The 18,272-nt window shown below is 43.1% G+C and overlaps 1 protein-coding gene across 5 annotated transcripts in view; it reads right to left on the bottom strand.

The window, feature by feature from the left end:
- Positions 1-18,272, bottom strand: part of ABCC13 (multidrug resistance-associated protein 11) — a 257,291-nt gene that overhangs the window by 223,327 nt on the left and 15,692 nt on the right. For all 5 annotated transcript variants that reach the window (XM_087662983.1, XM_087662984.1, XM_087662980.1 and 2 more), the window contains 2 exons: positions 1,032-1,072; positions 596-677 (listed from right to left, as the gene is read on the bottom strand). In XM_087662983.1, coding sequence (XP_087519109.1) covers positions 596-677; positions 1,032-1,072 — 123 coding nt within the window. The remainder of the gene's footprint in view (positions 1-595; positions 678-1,031; positions 1,073-18,272) is intronic.

Raw genomic sequence — 18,272 nt, 5'->3', positions numbered from 1 at the left:
GGTATAATTACAAAACTAAATTTGGAGTTTTATTGGTGAATAGCATTCAAAAATCTGCAACCAAGAGGCCTTAATCTATGTGTTAAGAAATCCATGTCTCCTAAAGAAAAGGTTTTGCAATTTAATACCCATGGATGCTACTCCAAAAGTGTGCATTTTAATCATAATTGGAAACTACAATAAGGGCAGTCGTAAAAACAAGCACCAAACTGCAGCTGCAAAATGCTATTTCTAGTAACATCATTTCCAGGTGATGAAGTAACCAGGCAAACTCAAACTGCCAAGAGTTTAGGTGAAACAAAGCTGCCCTGACAAACGGTAAGGTGCCACAGCTACTCAAAAAGACAAGGCTGATAGCTTTTGCAATATGTACATAGCTTGAGCTAGAAAGTTTTATAGGGCTGCAAACGTAACTCACAACTTGCAAATGCATTTGCTTGCTGCCAGCTCCACTGGACATGAAGTCTATGAGAGTGTAGTAATGAGCAATCCAATGAGCACATTAATAATGTTTCTAACACATTACATGTCAATAAGCATCCACCTGCTCATAGCACATGTTATTAGCATCAAGTTGCAGGAATATTTCTCTAACCTGTCTCAAGTTTTGTGGCCCATTGATGCTGTAGAAGGTAATCAAAATAACGGTTACCAAATTTGTTGCACATCCAAACACCGTAAAGCTTGTTAAGGAGTACCATCAGAAAGCTTAGTATTTACTTCTTTCTAAAACATAGAAACTGCTGCTAGCCACGTTGTAGGTACACTTCAAAGTTCAGGCCTTGCCTAAGTGCAAGAGACATGGTTAATATTCAGGAAAAGCATTACAAACAGCACACTAAACTCTAGCAGTCAACAAGAGACTATTAAGTGCATAATTCTATTATGATTTAAAAAGTGCACCAATGAAAGAGAGTGAAGAAATTCAGATTTTCTAGTGGCAATGGCTTTAAAGATTTAGGCCAATAAAAGAGATAAAGCAAAAAACGCAAGTTCTGGTATCACAAGTAACTTGTGACTTTGAAGGATATATGTCTTCGAAACAAGCAGAAAAGTCCCGTCCAGTCCAAACCTGCCCAAAAACAATACTTCAAGTAGTTAGTGACTTAAATATGCCATTAGGTATATGTTATTAATCTTCCTGCAGAATTTTGATAAAGAACTCGAGCAATTCAAGCTGATAAGACCAACATATAAAGCTGCAATTCTTCAGCATCTAACCGCATACAGATTCTCATTTCAAACAAAGCCCACCATCACAACAAGCACATAGGGCTGCAGCCTTCAAAAAAGTTGTTTTACCTTAAAGTATGTATCTCAATTGTTGCAGAACACTCAGTTCCTTTTATCCATGTTGATGGTATTTTTCTGTTGATGGTATTTTTCTTTCTGACCATACTCTCAAGATTTTTCTTCAGAATATTGGCAGTTGATCAGCATACAGGATTGGGACAGTACGGGGATGGGATGGGACTAGGATGGCAAGCTAGAAAATGGTCATCCCATGTTACTATGCCCCTAATGGCTAACAGGAGCAAGGACAATTTTGGACCACCCTCACTCAATGAAAAGTCCCCACGCGATCCAACTTGCACACGACACCAAAAGTTGTACCATGACATAGAAGCCACAAAGGGGATGGGATCCAACTTGCACGCGATCCAACTTGCACACGACACCAAAAGTTGTACCACAACGTAGAAGCCACAAAGGGGATGGGACATCAAACTAACCTCCTAGCTGTAGAGCCAAACAAGCTGTAACCAACCTTCCTCCTCGGATAGGGTGGTAAATAACCTGATTAAGCACTATTTACAACAATTAACAAATTCACAAAACTGAAATGTACACTTTACCATATAATCTTGGACATTGGACACCCTGTTGGCCCCAAAACTAGCGCCCCTTTCCATATTTATTTAACTTAATTGAAAAAGAAGTTGATGTACAATGGGATTCTCCCAATCCCTTTCGGTATTCCAACTCCCCTTGCTGTCCAAAATGACCAACAAGTCTTCAATCTGATTTGCCCCTTGATTCGGGCAATCAATTGGCCTTCACCCGCTTTGATGGAGATGGAAAATGCCCCAAATTCAATAATTTACTGATCCCTCCACTTGAATAGGCTAAAAAATAGCTTCAGCCCTGTTGAATCCAAGTCTTAGAGCTTCCAATTTTTGGCATGCTTCTCGAGGCTGCTACTAAACCCTAATTTTTGCTTTGCAAAGCAGAGAAATCTGAAATTTCTCAACCTCTAGTGATCTTAATGTTGTAATCTTCAAAGCAAGGCTATAGAAAGACTGAGAGATGAGAGAGAATGCTGAGCACAGAGAAAATTCAAACTTTCTTCACGAAGAACTGAAGAAAATCGGTCATTTACTGCTGTTGCCCTATCTCAACAGTTTGTAGATGCAAAGAACTAAACAAAATCAGTCATTTATTGTTGCTGCCCTATCTCAACAACCTGTAGATGCTATCACCTATTGTTGATTGGTCTTCTCCTACCCTGGCTGCCTCAGAAGGACCTCCAATGGCTAGAAATGAGATCAGTAGCATCTCCTCCCTCTCTCTTGTAGGCTGAATATACCAAAAATGCCTCTCTCGAGCCTCTAAAGACGTTTTTCAATCTTGCATGGGCATTTTTGACAAGTGGCAACCTTCTCAAATGGTTTTTTCAACATTATCCACAATTAAATATTAATTTTCAATCTTTAAATGCTGAAAATTAATCTAATAATTATTTAGGTGCCCTGAAAAATAATCTGACTGACCAATAATTAAATTGGCTAGGTAACTTCCATTCCCGAGTGTCTCTGTGCAATCTTTGACAATCAAATTGGCGTTAGGTACCATTCAACGCCATTTTCCTAGTGTTATCAACTAGCACTTATGGCCAAATAAATTACCTAGGCCAACAACTAGCACCAAAAACCATGAAGTACCTGTGCGGCATTACTTATAGAAACTTTTGCCTTTGACATCCCGTGATTTCCTCGAGTCCCGAGCTCGTAAATTTACTCTAATCCCAGTTACACCTCACATGTGCAATATTTACTTAACCATGCGATTAAAAATTAATCCACATGTTAAGTGAGGTTTCAAAATTACATGTCCTCATGATAGCCCTCCCCCTTAAAATCCTTGCAAAATTACATGTCCTCATGATAGCCCTCCCCCTTAAAATCCTTGCCAAATGCATCAAAAGCAAAATAGTAGATTGGAATTTCCACAAGGCATCATAGTTAGCACAGTATGGTGCACTATTGCTCAACCATTCCATATGCCCAGCACATGCTGAAAATTACCAATCAATCATAACATAACATAAGACTCACAAAGAATCTCAAAAACATTGCCAGATTATCATGCGACATGTCTTTTTCGCATGAGCTCAACTCATCTGGCAAAACCAAACCATAGCATAGCATAACCAAACATAAACCGTAGCTAAAACATCAATGGCAACATAACATATCCTATTGTCCATGGAACCAGATGTAAACCACTAAAAACTTAGCATAATCTTACCCATCCAAGTTTTCCACATAACGATCAACCTCAAAGATCTTATCCTTAGTTTGCAGAATAGGTGGTACCTTCTTGTCACCCTCAACCACCTCAAATGAAGCTTTGCCCATAGAACTATACATTGTGTTGTTATAAACAAATTCAACCAAGGGCAAACACTGCTCCCACTGTGTCTTATATTCTAAAACATAGCACGTCAAAAGATCTAACACTATGGAATTTGCTTCCTCAGATTGATCATCTGTCTACGGATGGAAGGATATGAGAATTTCAGCGTGGTACTCATATTCTCAAAGAAACCCTTCCAAAATAAATTGATCATCCGAAGGTCTTGATCACTAATGATTGACTCTAGCATTACATGATACTTAAAGATGTGCTACAAAAATAATCGTGCCATATGATCAACCTTTATTTTCTTCCTCACCAGAATGAAATGGGCTTGTTTGCTAAACCTGCAAATGATAGTCCATATCCCATCATTTCTTGTGTCTTAGAAAGCTCAAAAATAAAGTCCATTGCAATGCTCTGCCAAGGCCTATCTGGAATAGACAAGGGCTGCAACAAACCCGGCATCTTTTGCCTATCATGCTTTACCTTCTGGCATACGATGCATGGCTTAACAGACAGTTCTACATCATGCCTCAACACTAGTCAATAAAAGAAATGCTCCACTACCTTGACCGTGGCATCAATACCTCTGTGTCCTACATACGGAGGAGCATGGCTTTCAATGATAACTATAGGCCTTAATTACTTTGTGACACACAGTTGTTCATGCATCATCAAAAATTCATCTCTTAGCGCAAAGTGTTCATGCCTTTGCCCATTGCAAAGCTGATCATAAACATTAGCAAAGTCCAAATCAGTAACATATTTTTCTTTCATAGCATACAACTCAATGTGATAAACCATTCTATTGGCTGAAATTTGTGGCTTACATGACAGTGCATCAGCCACAACATTCTTTTACCATCAATATGTACAATCTGAAAATGAAACATAGAGAGAGAATTTTTCCATCTCACTATATGAAGACATATTGTTGTAATTTCTCAACTGAGATTAAAAATCAGCACTAGCACAAAGCTTTGGCTTGCAATTAGGTGCCTCAGGCCCACCAAATCAAGGGATTGAGTGGTACAACAAACCCACGCAACCAGCCTTCCTCCTCGGATAGGGTGGTAAATAACCTAATTAAGCACTATTTACAACAATTAATATATTTACAAAACAGCAATACACACTTTACTATATAATCTTGGACATTGGACACCCTACTAGCCCCAAAACTAGAGCCCCTTTCGGTATTTATTTAACTTATTTGAAAAAGAAGTTCATGTACAATGGGATTCTCCCAATCTTTTTGGTATTCCAATTCCCATTGCTGTCTAAAATGGCCAACAAGTCTTCAATCTGATTTACCTCTTAATTTGAGCAATCAATTGGCCTTCACCCACTTTGATGAAGATGAAAAATGCTTGAAATTCAATAATTTGTTGGTCCCTCCACTTGAATAGGCTAAAAAACAGCTTCAGTCTTGTTGAATCCAAGTCTTGGAGCTTCCAATTTCTGACACGCTTCCCGAGGCTATTGCTAAACTCTAACTTCTACTCTGTAAATTAGGATTTACAGCAAAGAAATCTGAAATTTCTCAGCCTCTGGTGATCTCAATGCTATAATCTTCGGAGCAAGGCTATAGAAAGGCTGGGAGATGAGAGAGAATGCTGAGGAGAGAGAAAATTCAAACTTTCTTTGTGAAGAACTAAAGAAAATCTGTCATTTACTGCTGCTGCCCTGTCTCAACAGTTTGTAGATGCAAAGAACTGAAGAAAATCAATCATTTACTGCTGTTGCCCTGTCTCAACAACTTATAGATGTTATCACCTACTGTTGATTGGTCTTCTCCTGCCCCTAGCTACCTCAAAAGGTCCTCCAATGACTGCAAATCAGACCAGTAGCATCTTCTCCCTCTCTCTTGCAGGCTGAATGTACCAAAAAATACCTCTCTCGAACCTCTAAAGACGTTTTGCAATCTTGCATGGGCATTTTTGACAAGTAGCAACCTTTTCAAATGGTTTTTCCAACATTATCCATAATTAAATATTAATTTACAGTCTTTAAATGTTGAAAATTAATCTAATAATTATTTTAGTGCCCTGAAAAATAATTTGACTAGCCAATAATTAAATTGGCTAAGCAACTTCCATTCCCGAGTATCTCTACGCCATCTTTGACTATCAAATTGGCATTAGGTACCATTAAACGCCATTTTCCTAGTGTCACCAGCTGACACTTATGGCCAAATGAATGACCTAGGCCAACAATTGGCACCAAAAACCACCAAGTACTTGTGGGGCATAACTTATAGCAACTTTTGCCTTTGATATCCCATGATTTCCTCAAGTCCCGGGGTCATAAATTGACTCTAAACCCAATTACATCTCACATGTGCAACATTTACTTAACCATGTGATTAAAAATTAATCCACATATTAAGTGAGGTTTCAAAAATACATGTCCTCATGACACAAACTCACCCTCAAGCTTGGGGTCGAAAGCTTACTACACCAAGAGCTAGTGTCCCATACCACCAGCCCACATTGTCCTAATGTACGGACCCAAGGGCCGTTGGGACCAATGTCCAAGAGTGGTGATCACACCACGAATATGCACAATGGGCCTTAAGTCCTACATGAGCATGACCTAACCCTAAAGTTTCCTTAGTACATTTGCACTAAGTCACTCATGACCCAAGGCTGTGACCAATGTTGTAGGGTCCTATCCAAATGACCAAGGATTTAACACTTTCCCTCTTATGAATGATTGGTATCCTCAATAATATTAAGGACAAAGTGGGGACAACTCTTCAATGAGTGGACCGATTGCCCTTCTTATCATCATGGGACATCAATTAGGACGATCAATTCTCCTTGTTCCAAATCAAATGATTCACATGGAACACATGATGAATTTGGATGTCTAGAGGTAATTGGAAATGATCTGCAGTACTGGTATTGGTTTTCTTGGTAATTAGAAATGATCTATAATGGCATGAAGATAACTTACAGCAGTTGTGCTAATAGTCATTAAATATGAGTCCTTCAAACTTCACTCCTTTGAGCTCAGTGACAACAACTGATGGTTTTGGCTCATAAACATACATCAGGATAAACGAGTAATATCCAATAGCAAAATGCTTAGCATTGTTGTAAATAAACTCAATGTGGAAAATAACGCTCCCAATCATATTGCCTACAATAGATATATGCATATAGCATATCCTAGATATTTTGATTTATCCACTCAATCTATCCATCAGTCTCAAGATGACCCGAGGACAACACATCTCTAATTTTTGAAAGACCATTTGCTAGAACTGGCTATAGACTTAGGAGCCTACTCATTGACTATTTCCTCGAGTAAAACATAAAGTTTATAAAGATTCTAAACAAACAAGCCAGCCAACTCATGGCTTCATCAAAATGGGTCAAGCCATTTTCATTGGTTTGGTAGACCATGACCTAGATTGTGTCATGGCCTCACTACATGCCACCCTTGGATCTGTTCAATCAATGGACTTCATTGGCAGTGGCACTCTTCCTACCACCCTTAAATCTATTCGATCTCCTTTTTTGCAATCAATCAATTTGTTTCTTCTCTCTCCTTCATTCCATTCAATCTCTTCTCCCCATATTCACTTTCCTTTCCGTTACCACTCTCACACAAAGGCGGATGTGGTACAGCCTCAAAATGCACCCAATGCATGGAATGAACAAATGCAAGTGTTTGCTTTGAGACAAGTACAGCAAATGCATGGGCATCTTGCAAATGCAAACGCTATGACTTTGGGATAGCAAAGCATGCATCCAAATGTGGGACATCTAGGATACTTTGGAGGGGGATCCGTGTTTCATGCAATGGCTGGTCATGGCATTGTCTTTCTTGGTATGCACGACACAAACATTCCTAGTACGTAGCTAGTAATGCATGGAGTGCATAGAGAAATGTATCCTAGAATGGTTGATGAAATGCAAAATCCCATGTACAATTACATTGGTATGGTCCCTAACATGCAAATGGGATGCAAGCTGGAATTGCAGCAAATGTATCTTTTTATAGTAATCTGAAGTACTAAGGATCTAAATGATCCAACGGGCAAGAGATCTAGAACCTAGTGCAGATTTTTGGGCAAGTTAAGCTAGAAATTAAAGCTTTAATGCATACTTGGTGAAATTTCAGGATTATTTCACTTATGGAAGCAAATGGATGGAGGAGGGTGACCTGAAAGATCATCCTCATTGTTGTACTTTACCTTGATGTATTTCAATTAGATCCAACTTGGATTGGGCTTATTTACGCTCAGCAAAGCAAGAGTATCCAAAGTATTGCCCCCAATGCTCAAGGGGGGAGGTTGCACCTCCACTCCCTTAGAAATGAACATCTCGAGAAATGGACATCTCGATTGTGTACTAGATCTCAAATGTACTTTATTTACATCCAAGTACTATATGTTGATTGTATTTCTGCCACTGGGATAACTATTCAGTATACTAGTCATTGTGAGGTCGTATGCAAATATTACGGTTTACACCTAGGCTTTGAAATTATACATGAATGTGGTGATGTACATTTACAAGGCATGTATGAGACACACAGATGATATGCAATGTACATTTGCAAGTCGTGCAAGAGAAGTACATTTGCATGAGTTACATATGGTTTCCACCTAATGCATGCTTTACAAGAGTATAAGGTAATACATCATTGATATAAGGCAATGTTTCTACTAAAGCTACACATTACTTTGCCTTGGTGGTTAGGGGTTTTTGAAAGTGGATACATTTCTTATGGTTCTGACAGCAATTATGGTTCATGTTAGTGAATTGTAACAAGGTTTTGCTGGCTGGAACTTCAAAATGCCATGGATATTAGTTGGGTCAATCAATGTGTGCACATATACTTGATTATGATGTTGCATTGTTTGCCATGGTTACACGTGTTTCTTTCATAGTACAATGTAATCAAGGAGGATTGTAAGGATTTAAGGGAGAGGCTTGTCACTAGGACATGAATTTTCCAACTCAACGCTCTTTGGACACTTGAGTTGGGACTATAAACTTGTGCACACATGAGAGTAAGTTGAATGTGTGTCACAATGACAAGCAATCCTGCCTTGGATAGTGGTGGAGAACATTGGCAAAAGTTGTGTGGACAAGTGCCAATGGGGTGACTACATTAGATCTTGGTCAAGGAATTAAATATCCCCTTGGAAATGACTTTTGGTGTCATGGGGATTAGAGATTTAAATGATTTGATGTCCTAGACTAAGGTTTATGGAAAGTATCAACGCTTTCAAGTTGAAAGAGGTTAGAAATTTGAAATTGAGGTTCATCTGTATTTAATGTTATTTAAAATGAGGGCAAGGCCAAAGGGATATTCAACTCGAATTTGAATGTGTAGGCCCTAGTGGAAAGCAGCCTTGCGCATTCTTCATTATTTACAAGGGACTCAATCCTATGAGATCATGTATGGAGAGAGGGTTACTCTCTTTGGTTAGACTTTTGGTGTCATGGGGATTAGAGATTTAAATGATTTGATGTCCTAGACTAAGGTTTATGGAAAGTCTCAACGCTTTCAAGATGAAAGAGGTTAGAAATTTGAAATTGAGGTTCATCTGTATTTAATGTTATTTAAAATGAGGGCAAGGCCAAAGGGATATTCAACTCGAATTTGAATGTGTAGGCCCTAGTGGAAAGCAACCTTGCGCATTCTTCATTATTTACAGGGGGCTTAATCCTATGAGATCATGTATGGAGAGAGGGTTACTCTCTTTGGTTAGAGTGATCCTGACTGGGCAAGTGATGTGGATTCGAGATGATCCACTACACGTTATGCCTTCGGGAGCTATCACATGGAGCAATAAGAAGCAGCCTATTGTGGCCCTTTCTTCTATAGAAGCAAAGTATCGTGCATTGTGTTCTACAGCTATGGAGGCAGTTTGGCTTCACCGCATGTTAGTGGAGATTGGCTTTCCCCAGCTTGGACCTACAGAGCTGTGCATGAACAGCCAAAGTGCTCTCGTTCTAGCAAAGAACCCTGTGTTTTATGCTCACACAAAGCACATAGAGGTTCAATATCACTATGTTCGAGAGCAAATCGTGGATTCCGAGTTGGCAGTGGACTACTGTCCCATGGCGAACAATGCAGTGGGTCTCTTCACAAAACCTTTATCCAAGGCTTCTATGCTTCATCACATGAGATTGTTGGGTCTTCAAAGACTCCCAGGATCTAAGAGTGGGTGTTAGCCTGCCTATATTAGTATGCCAATCTGTCATCTCTTGGTTGTGAGCTCCTATTCCATGGCGAACAACATAGCAAATCTCTTCATGAACCCTTTACCCAAGGCTTCTATGCTCCATCACATGAGATTGTTGGGTCTTCAAAAACTTCCAAGATTTGAGAGAGAGTGTTAACCTGGCTATGTTAGTCATGTCAATTTGTCATGTCCTAGTTATGAACTCCTATCAAAGTCTAACGGAGACATAGGAACTCTGGCAATTTAGGTACATTTTCTTCAGTTATCGACTTCTTGTGTGTATTCCTAGGGCTTAGTTCCTTCAAGGCAAGTGAGACAGCACTTCTTCCACTTCATCTTCAGAAATATCAGCCTCCATTAAATTTAACCATTCTGATTTGACCTGATTACTAACCAAGTCACAAATATATGTTCGAGCAGAGAGAATAGTATAGGCAAGAATCTCTTGCGGTCCCAACAAGGCCCTATAAAAGTCAACACTCATCCGAATAATGGAGGCAGGATCAGTCACCATATCACCTTGCCCATCCTTTACGCACACAATGTTTTCCCATGCATATTTTTGATGCAAACGAGCAAAAAATTGAGGAGTTTGAAAATTGTTATCATGTAAAGCTCTAGCCAACAATTTGTATTTTGTATATTCCTCTTTCTAAAGAGATTGAACCCTGCCTTTCAACCATTCAATGCATGTGAGCAAGTCATCATTTGAATCCCCAGACTGACACAGAGACAAGGAATGAGTTAATAAGGATTGAGCATGCTGCAATTCAGCTCAAAAGAAGGAAGCATGCTGAATACCATATTGTCGGGATAACACTCGGGCATTATCCCTGAAAACCACATCAGTTGCTGAAGACCTTCCAGCCAACATAACTCCTGATCTATGCAAAGGGCGACCACTAAAAAAAACTGCATAATCCTTACATACATACGAAGATCCAGCCAGAGCGTGCTGTTTATGCTCCACAGCACAGAAAACATCCCATTTTCCAGCTAGCACCACTTTCCACAACCAATACTGCTTGTTGCCCGAAGAAATATCTTTGACATTCCACAGAGCAATTTTCATGATGAATCACAAATGAGAAGAACTACTGAACCGCCGCTTTGCCTTTCCCTTTTACATCAACAGCCTTGGCAACCTTGAATCTCTCCATTTCACCTCAAATAACATCAACAAGATCTGCCCTCTGCAAACCGACAATGGAAGCACAGGAAGGGAAGTGTTGTTGCTAGGAGCAAAAAACATCCCGAGGAGGCACAAGCCATGCACATCAAAGCACAAAGCAGAATCAGAAAGCCTCTTATCTTGTACTGCCGGAGCACACGAAGATTGAGGTTTCATATAAAACCCCCTACCTCTACATTGAAAGGTTTGAGTGATTGGGGGCGGCGTAGGATGGGCAAGAGTGGAGCGAGAATCTTGTCTGGCATTACGACGAACCACAGTGACCCACGAATCCTCCTGAAGAGACAAATTCCACCCACCCGCAAGTGGAGGACGCTCCCCATCACCGTGGGAGAAACATCCTTCTTGCCTTCATTACGACCATTTTGGGAAAGCTGCACAGGATCAGCCACGGGCTTCTAAATTGTCTGTTGAGGGAGGTGGTCTTGCATTTCCATATCTAGATCCATAGGGCATTGCCCTACCTCCATATTTCTATCGCATTCCGAAATGAAATGGCCCAATTGGCCACATTTGAAACAGTGTCTTCCAAAAGTACCCCATTTCAACTCATACACCAACATTTGAAAACCTGGAACCTCAAAATGAATCTTTGTCGGGCGAGGTTTCCCTATATCCCAAAGCATACATGCCCTATTCCGATTGCGGAAAGCCAGCAGAGGTTCCACCAAAACCTCCCCAATGGTTCTCAAAACCAAAGGGAGGAGTCTCTAGAGATGCGCAGGGACCACATGAACTAGCTGCCCATCCATAAACAAAGGAATGTGTTGCATAATTAGACCCCGTACTTCTGCAGAACGAAAAAGAACCTCAAAGAACCCCTTCAGGCCATCGTAAATCTCTTCAACCAGGGGAATCTGCATACTCCCTGAAACATCTTCTAAGCATTGTTCTGAACTGACAACCATGGACTGCAACCAAGCACAAATTTTGGTGATCAAAGGAGTCCTTCCAATAAAATAAAATATGGCTGCCCTCTCATGGAAAGCAGCTATTTGTTGTAAAACCAGGTCGGTTCCCATGAGTGCTACTACCTGATCCCCATTCAGTAATGCGTTAGCTTTATCCTCATTACAATGGACATAATCTGACATAAGATGATTGGCAGTGGCCAGCATGAACTGTAAAGATCCATCGGGTTGTAAACACAAGACGTGAACCTCTGGCTGAGACAAATTCAGGCCCAAGACTGGTTCTTCAACTGATATCGTACGATGTTTGCCCATCTCTTCACTATCCTGCAATGGCCCGAGTTCATCAGCCAAGAATCACACCATCCAAGTTGGCCAAGTCACTGCCATTCCCTTGCCCGATCTGTTGATCGAGAAAGACCATATCAATGCCATTAGATTCCTGCAGATTTGCCATAGCCGAACCAGATGCCAATCCCAGAATTCTCTCTCTCTCTCTCTCTCTCTCTCTCTCTCTCTCTCTCTCTCTCTGCACACACAAGTTACTGTATGCACTATTGATCGCTGTCTGAAGTGACCCTGTCCACAGTCACACGTGCAGTGTGAACAGTCGGTCCCGGTATGTCCTATCCAGGTTGTCCTGTGATAATCTGAACTGTCAGTTCAGACAGGGTTACAGGCAGGTCGGTATTGAGTCTGATCCTACACGCTGGTCTACTGCTTGACTTCTCCACACTGCTGCACCCTCCCCTAAGTGCTGTATACCTGTTCGCTACCTGTCTGCTTCAGCCGTGGCCTGTCTAGAGGGAGTGTAGATGACGCATAGGGCAGGGTGCAACCCTAACAATGCAGGTTAGGTCTGGGTGCGAAGCAAAACGGCAGTCTTTCTGTGTAACTGGCGTAGACAAGCAGGGACCGTTTCTCTCGCTGCCTCTCTCTTGCTTCTTCTGAAGTTGCGTGGTCCCTGTACGCAGCAGGGGCGGGACTGAATGACAGGACAAGTAGAGGCGAGCCGCAGGGGGGGCAAACGGGGTGCCGCTGTCAGGTCGAAGGATAGTTGGCGCAGGTCAAAATCGTCACCATCGCCCGCTTCTCTCTCTCTCACAACCAGTCACACACACACACACTCTCTCTCTCTCTCTCTCTCTCTCTCTCTCTCTCTCTATATATATATATATCTCTCTCTCTCTCTCTCTCTCTCTCCCTCTCTCTCTCTCTCTCTCTCTCTCTCTCTCTCTCTCTCTATATATATCTCTCTCTCTCTCTCTCTCTCTCTCTCTCTCTCTCTCTCTCTCTATATATATATATATATATATATATATATATATATATATATATATATATAGAGAGAGAGAGAGAGATCCATGTTTGTCTTCTATTGCACTCTCACAACTACCCCCCCCCCCTCTCTCTCTCTCTCTATCTATCTATATATATATATAGAGAGAGAGAGGGGGGGGTAATTAATACAATTACCCCCCCCCCCCTCTCTCTCTCTCTCTCCCTCTCTCTCTCTCTCTCTCTCTCTCTCTCTCTTTTTTTCCGTAAAAGGTAATTGTATTAATTACGAAAAAAAGTACAAGATTACATGATTACATGAGTACAAGAGACACGAGGGCCCTAGGCCAACGTGTGGGAAATCCCCGGACTAGTATACTAAAAAGGTTACACCAATCATGGCAAGGACCCAGAGGCAATTGCCAAATGCCAGGAATGCAAATCCTCCCGAGGGAGCAAGTCAAAGTGCCTGATGAGATCTAGCTGCCAATGCAAGAGCCCTTTAAGCCTTGCAATATGTCGCGGTACATTAGAGGCCGAATCAAAGAGAAAAGCATTTCGGGTGGTCCAAATGTGCCAGCATCCCCAGTATCTGAAAAAGTGAAATAAGATCTTCATATGTAACGGTGGCGGTGTGGGATACTTTAGGCGCACAAAAACCCAATCGAAAGGAGTCAGTGAGGACCCCACCACTGCGCGCCAGATTTGCGACAAGAGTGACCAGATATTCTTGGCGAGCGGGCAAGAAAGAAAACGATGTCGGGCCGATTCCGTCGTAGTGGTGCAGAAGAAACAATTGCAATTCGAGATTCGACGCTTGGAAAGGGCCGAGGCAAGAGGAAGACCACCAATCAATACCCGCCACAGAAAGACCTTGCATTTGAAAGGTGCCTTATTCTGCCATCCCTCCATCAGCGTTGCCTGCCACCAGGACAGTGATTTCCGCAGGCCCCAAACAGTATTAGCTTTCACACCCAGCCATTGGTGATCTTTAATGAGAAGATGATACACCTGATTAGTAGCGGCCTTTTCCAGACTCAACCGGCCTGCAAGGTCCAAGTCCTGCCAAGGGCGATCCATAGCCAGGGCAGGAAAGGGTTGCCTATCCTGAAGTTCCGACGAAAGCTTCCCCCATAAATCACGGTATCCATGCGGGATCCGGAAAAGTCGCCTAGCAGTCCGAAACGATGCGAGGACATTGCGAGTAGCAAGGGTAGCATCCGCAATCGAAGTCACACCCAAACGGGGCATACGGTTAAATCTTGGTCTAAGCTGGTGTTTATCTTCCCATGAAAGCAATCTGGATACTGCCAACAATTCCATCTGAAAAGAATTAGTCTGCAAGCGGTCCCCTACAGGATGCCAGTGGGCCTTTTGGAGCACCACTTTCCAAGAGCCGACCAAATGCAGTAACAAAGAGGAAGAGGGACTGGAAAATCGAGAGTCAGCATTAAGGACATGCCACCATGAGGCCCGAAGCCATGTGTTACCCTGGCGGAGCCCGCTGTCCTCAAGAAAATAACGGGCTATGATGGTCCACGGGTGGTGATCCACACACATGGCACGAAAAAGAGACCAACAAAGAGCCAGCATATGAGTTTCCGCATCCAAAAGAGCTCCACCACCCATGCACTTAGGGGTACATGCATGTGACCATGAAATCCAGGAAATGCCTGCCTTCAGTGAATCCTTCTTCCATAGCATGAAACGAATGGGATGAGTGAGAGCCTTCAAAGTAGTGGGCGTCCATGGCAGTAATGGCAGGAAATACGTCAGCATTGGTAGCATAATTGTCTGAGCCACTTTGAGGCGGACATGGAACGGCCAGGCTTGCGACTTCCAATACATAAACTTCGCGGCCAGTTTTTGTGAAATCCACTGCAACAGGTCCTTTGGCTGCACATCCACCCCCAATGGGTATCCAAGATGCCTGACAATGGAGCCACGGGAAACCACCTGACCCTGCTAGCCTAATGACTGTAAATCAAGCTCCGTGCAACTGAGCATGGCTGACTTAAAGGCATTGATGCGAAGACCAGAGGCTTGACCAAAGAGCGTCCAAACATCTAATGCCTTGCGAATGTTATCCCTGTCCGCCTGCAAAATCATAAAGGAGTCATCAGCCAAAGATTGGCTAATGAAGTGCTGTCCCAAAGGAAGAGATAACCCTGCTAGCTGGGCAGAAGCCGCCATGGAGGATAACATTGAAAGGACCGGGTGAGTCGCCAAGGCAAAGAAGAGAGGACTCAAAGGGCAACCTTGTCGGACCGAGCGTGCAAGGACAAATGGCTCTGTAACTCCACCATTAAGCATAACTCTTGAAGAAGCCTCAGTACTAATGGTGTAGATCAATCTGGACATCCGGATACCAAAGCCCATAGCAGACATAAGATCTGCAAGGAAAGACCAGTCCACACAGTCAAACGCCTTTTCCAGGTCCAATTGAATCAAGACCACTTGCTGATTGGAGTGCCGCGCATAGTCAATAGCCATTTGCACATTTAAGATATTATGCGAAATGTTGCGGCCCTTAATGAAACCATATTGGAGAGGGTGCACAATAGCTGGAAGGTGCTTGTGAAGCCGATTTGCCAGCACTTTGGAAAAGATTTTATACATCGTGCCCATCAACGAAATCGGTCTCCAGTGTTGCAGCTTTGACGGCGAAGGCACCTTGGGAATCAGTTTGATAAGGCCTTCTTTCCATGAAGAAGGCATGAGCCCTGTTTCCCAAACCTGCTGAAACATGACCACCAATGGCTTTACCAATTGCCTGGCCGAGTGCTCAAAAAATTCATTAGTGAGACCATCCCAACCAGGACTTTTATCCTTAGGCAGGTGCAACAAAACATCCATGACCTCCTCTTCACAAATATCCGCCTCCAAAGTGGCTTGCATATCAAATGGAACCTGCTGCTAGACCAGATGATAGAAGACCGAGCGGGCATGCGTAACCTGGCGAGAAGGCAAGGGAGAAGAACCAAAAAGATCCATAAAATAATTTCTGCACATATTGATAATGGTCTGCGGATCAGTGACCATGCGACCTTCCGAATCCTGGAGTCGAGTCATATTTTCGCGAGCCGGAGAAGCATGCAAGGCGCGAAAGAACTTATGAGACTGACAGGCACTATCTTGCAATGTGTCAGTCAAGTTATGCAGCTTGGCCTGCTGATAAGATTTCAGCTAAATACTTGAATAAGATGGGCCAAACGCCGCTCCAGTGACAGCAGAAAATCATCACCTGGGGAGTCCAGGAGCAAGGAACGGACCAAGGCCAATAAGTCCTCTGCTGCATGTCGACGGCGGCGACAAAGAGAGGCATTATGAATCCCATACTGCCGAGCCACCCGCTGCACATTAGAGAGCAGACGTGCAAACGAAGCCAAGCCCTCGGAGGCGAAGTCCAATAAGAACCTCTCAATCAATTGCTGCATATAACCCTGAAAAATTGGATGCTTCAAATAAGAGGAGTTGAAGCGTAAAGGGAGCTTATCCAGCAACTGCATAAAAGGTGCAATAGATTGTGCCCGCATCTCAAGCTGGAGGGGGAAATGATCCGACAACGCATATTGCTACAAGACCTTCATCTCCAGCATCTCGAGAAGAAAATCATCCCCCTGCATGATATACATTCTGTCCAACCGCGACCAAGTGGTTGCATATTGTGCGGAATGAAAAGTAAAACCTGAAACAGAAGGGTGAAGCCACGACCAAAGATCTTGCTTAAGGACGTGCAAAGCAAAGGAGTTCCACACCCGGCTTTCCGGCGTATCCATTACCGAATGCCCTGAGGTGGACTGAGAAGAGTCAAGACACATATTGAAATCTCCCATCAAAAACCCCCTGCGGCCAAGTGACATGGAGCCCTGCAAAGTCGACCATAGATCCCATCGGGATGCGGGATCATTCGGAGCATAGAGTCCCAACAACCATAAAATTTCTCCTTCAAATAAGACTTCGATTACCAGAAAGCGGCCCTGCACATCATTTTTAACAAGAACAGGCTGGTATTTCTCATGGACAATCATCAGCACGCCCGAATAGTGCTTAGCATGTGTCCCTGCATAAAACACACGGAATCCATGACAATCTACAACTTTTCCTGCCTCACCGTGACTTTTGTGCTCCACTGCACACAATACATCCCACTGGTTCTCATGCAAGACAGACCACATGGTATGTTGCTTATGGCGAGAGCAAATGCCTCGCACATTCCACGTGGCAATCTTCATATATTTTCAAAGAAGGAAGTCGGGAACGAGGCGCCTATTGCCTTGATTGCACCTTTTCTGCGAAAGCATCCAGGACGCCCTCATCCAGAAAATCGGCCAATACTGCAAACGAATTCGGGCGACCTGCTTTAGAGGTAGAAGGGAAATCCACTGCCTTGGGAGTAGGGCGGGGATAACGCCTATCCCAAGGTGTAATCACATTACCTTTTGCATCAAACGCTAGCTTAGCAGGTGGGCTCTTGGGGCCCTCTGAATAGACTTTCCTTGAAGCCGGATTACGGGGGGCGGACAGGGCCATAGTACGCGCAGCCTGCTGTGGAGTGACCATGTCTTTCCTGCGCGTGTACGTGCGCACAGAATCCGGGGAAGCATTAGGCCCAGGATCTGCCAGGCCTGCGTCCAACTTTTTACCTTTTTTTTGTCGTGCCTCAATCCAGTCAGTGCTAGGGGAATCCAAACCCCGGACCTGTTGTTGGCCTTTATCTATGGCAGTAGGTGGCTGAAGGGTCTCCTGCGTCGGGGCATCAAGTACCATGTCATCCTTGGGCTGCACAACCTGCAGCGCCTCAGAGGACAGTTGCCGGTCCGGGCATTCGGCTATAAAATGCCCTAATTTACCACATGAAAAGCAGTGGCCGGCAAAATTGCCCCATTTCAGGCGAAAATGCAAAGGATGCATGCAAGAACAATTGAGGCGAAGCCACGCAGGCCTTTTCCTGGCCGTATCCCATAACATGCATAAACGGTTTCAGTTCATAGCCCTGAGGCTTGGGGGAACCAGCACTGTGCCCACAACCGCCATCGCGTCC

This window comes from Lygodium microphyllum, chromosome 22, assembly GCF_053477565.2.
Source record: "Lygodium microphyllum isolate KBCC chromosome 22, Lygodium_microphyllum_v1.1.10, whole genome shotgun sequence".
Taxonomy (NCBI): domain Eukaryota; kingdom Viridiplantae; phylum Streptophyta; class Polypodiopsida; order Schizaeales; family Lygodiaceae; genus Lygodium; species Lygodium microphyllum.
The sequence above is the reverse complement of the archived record's forward strand: the minus strand, read 5'-3'. Positions and strand labels throughout refer to the sequence as shown.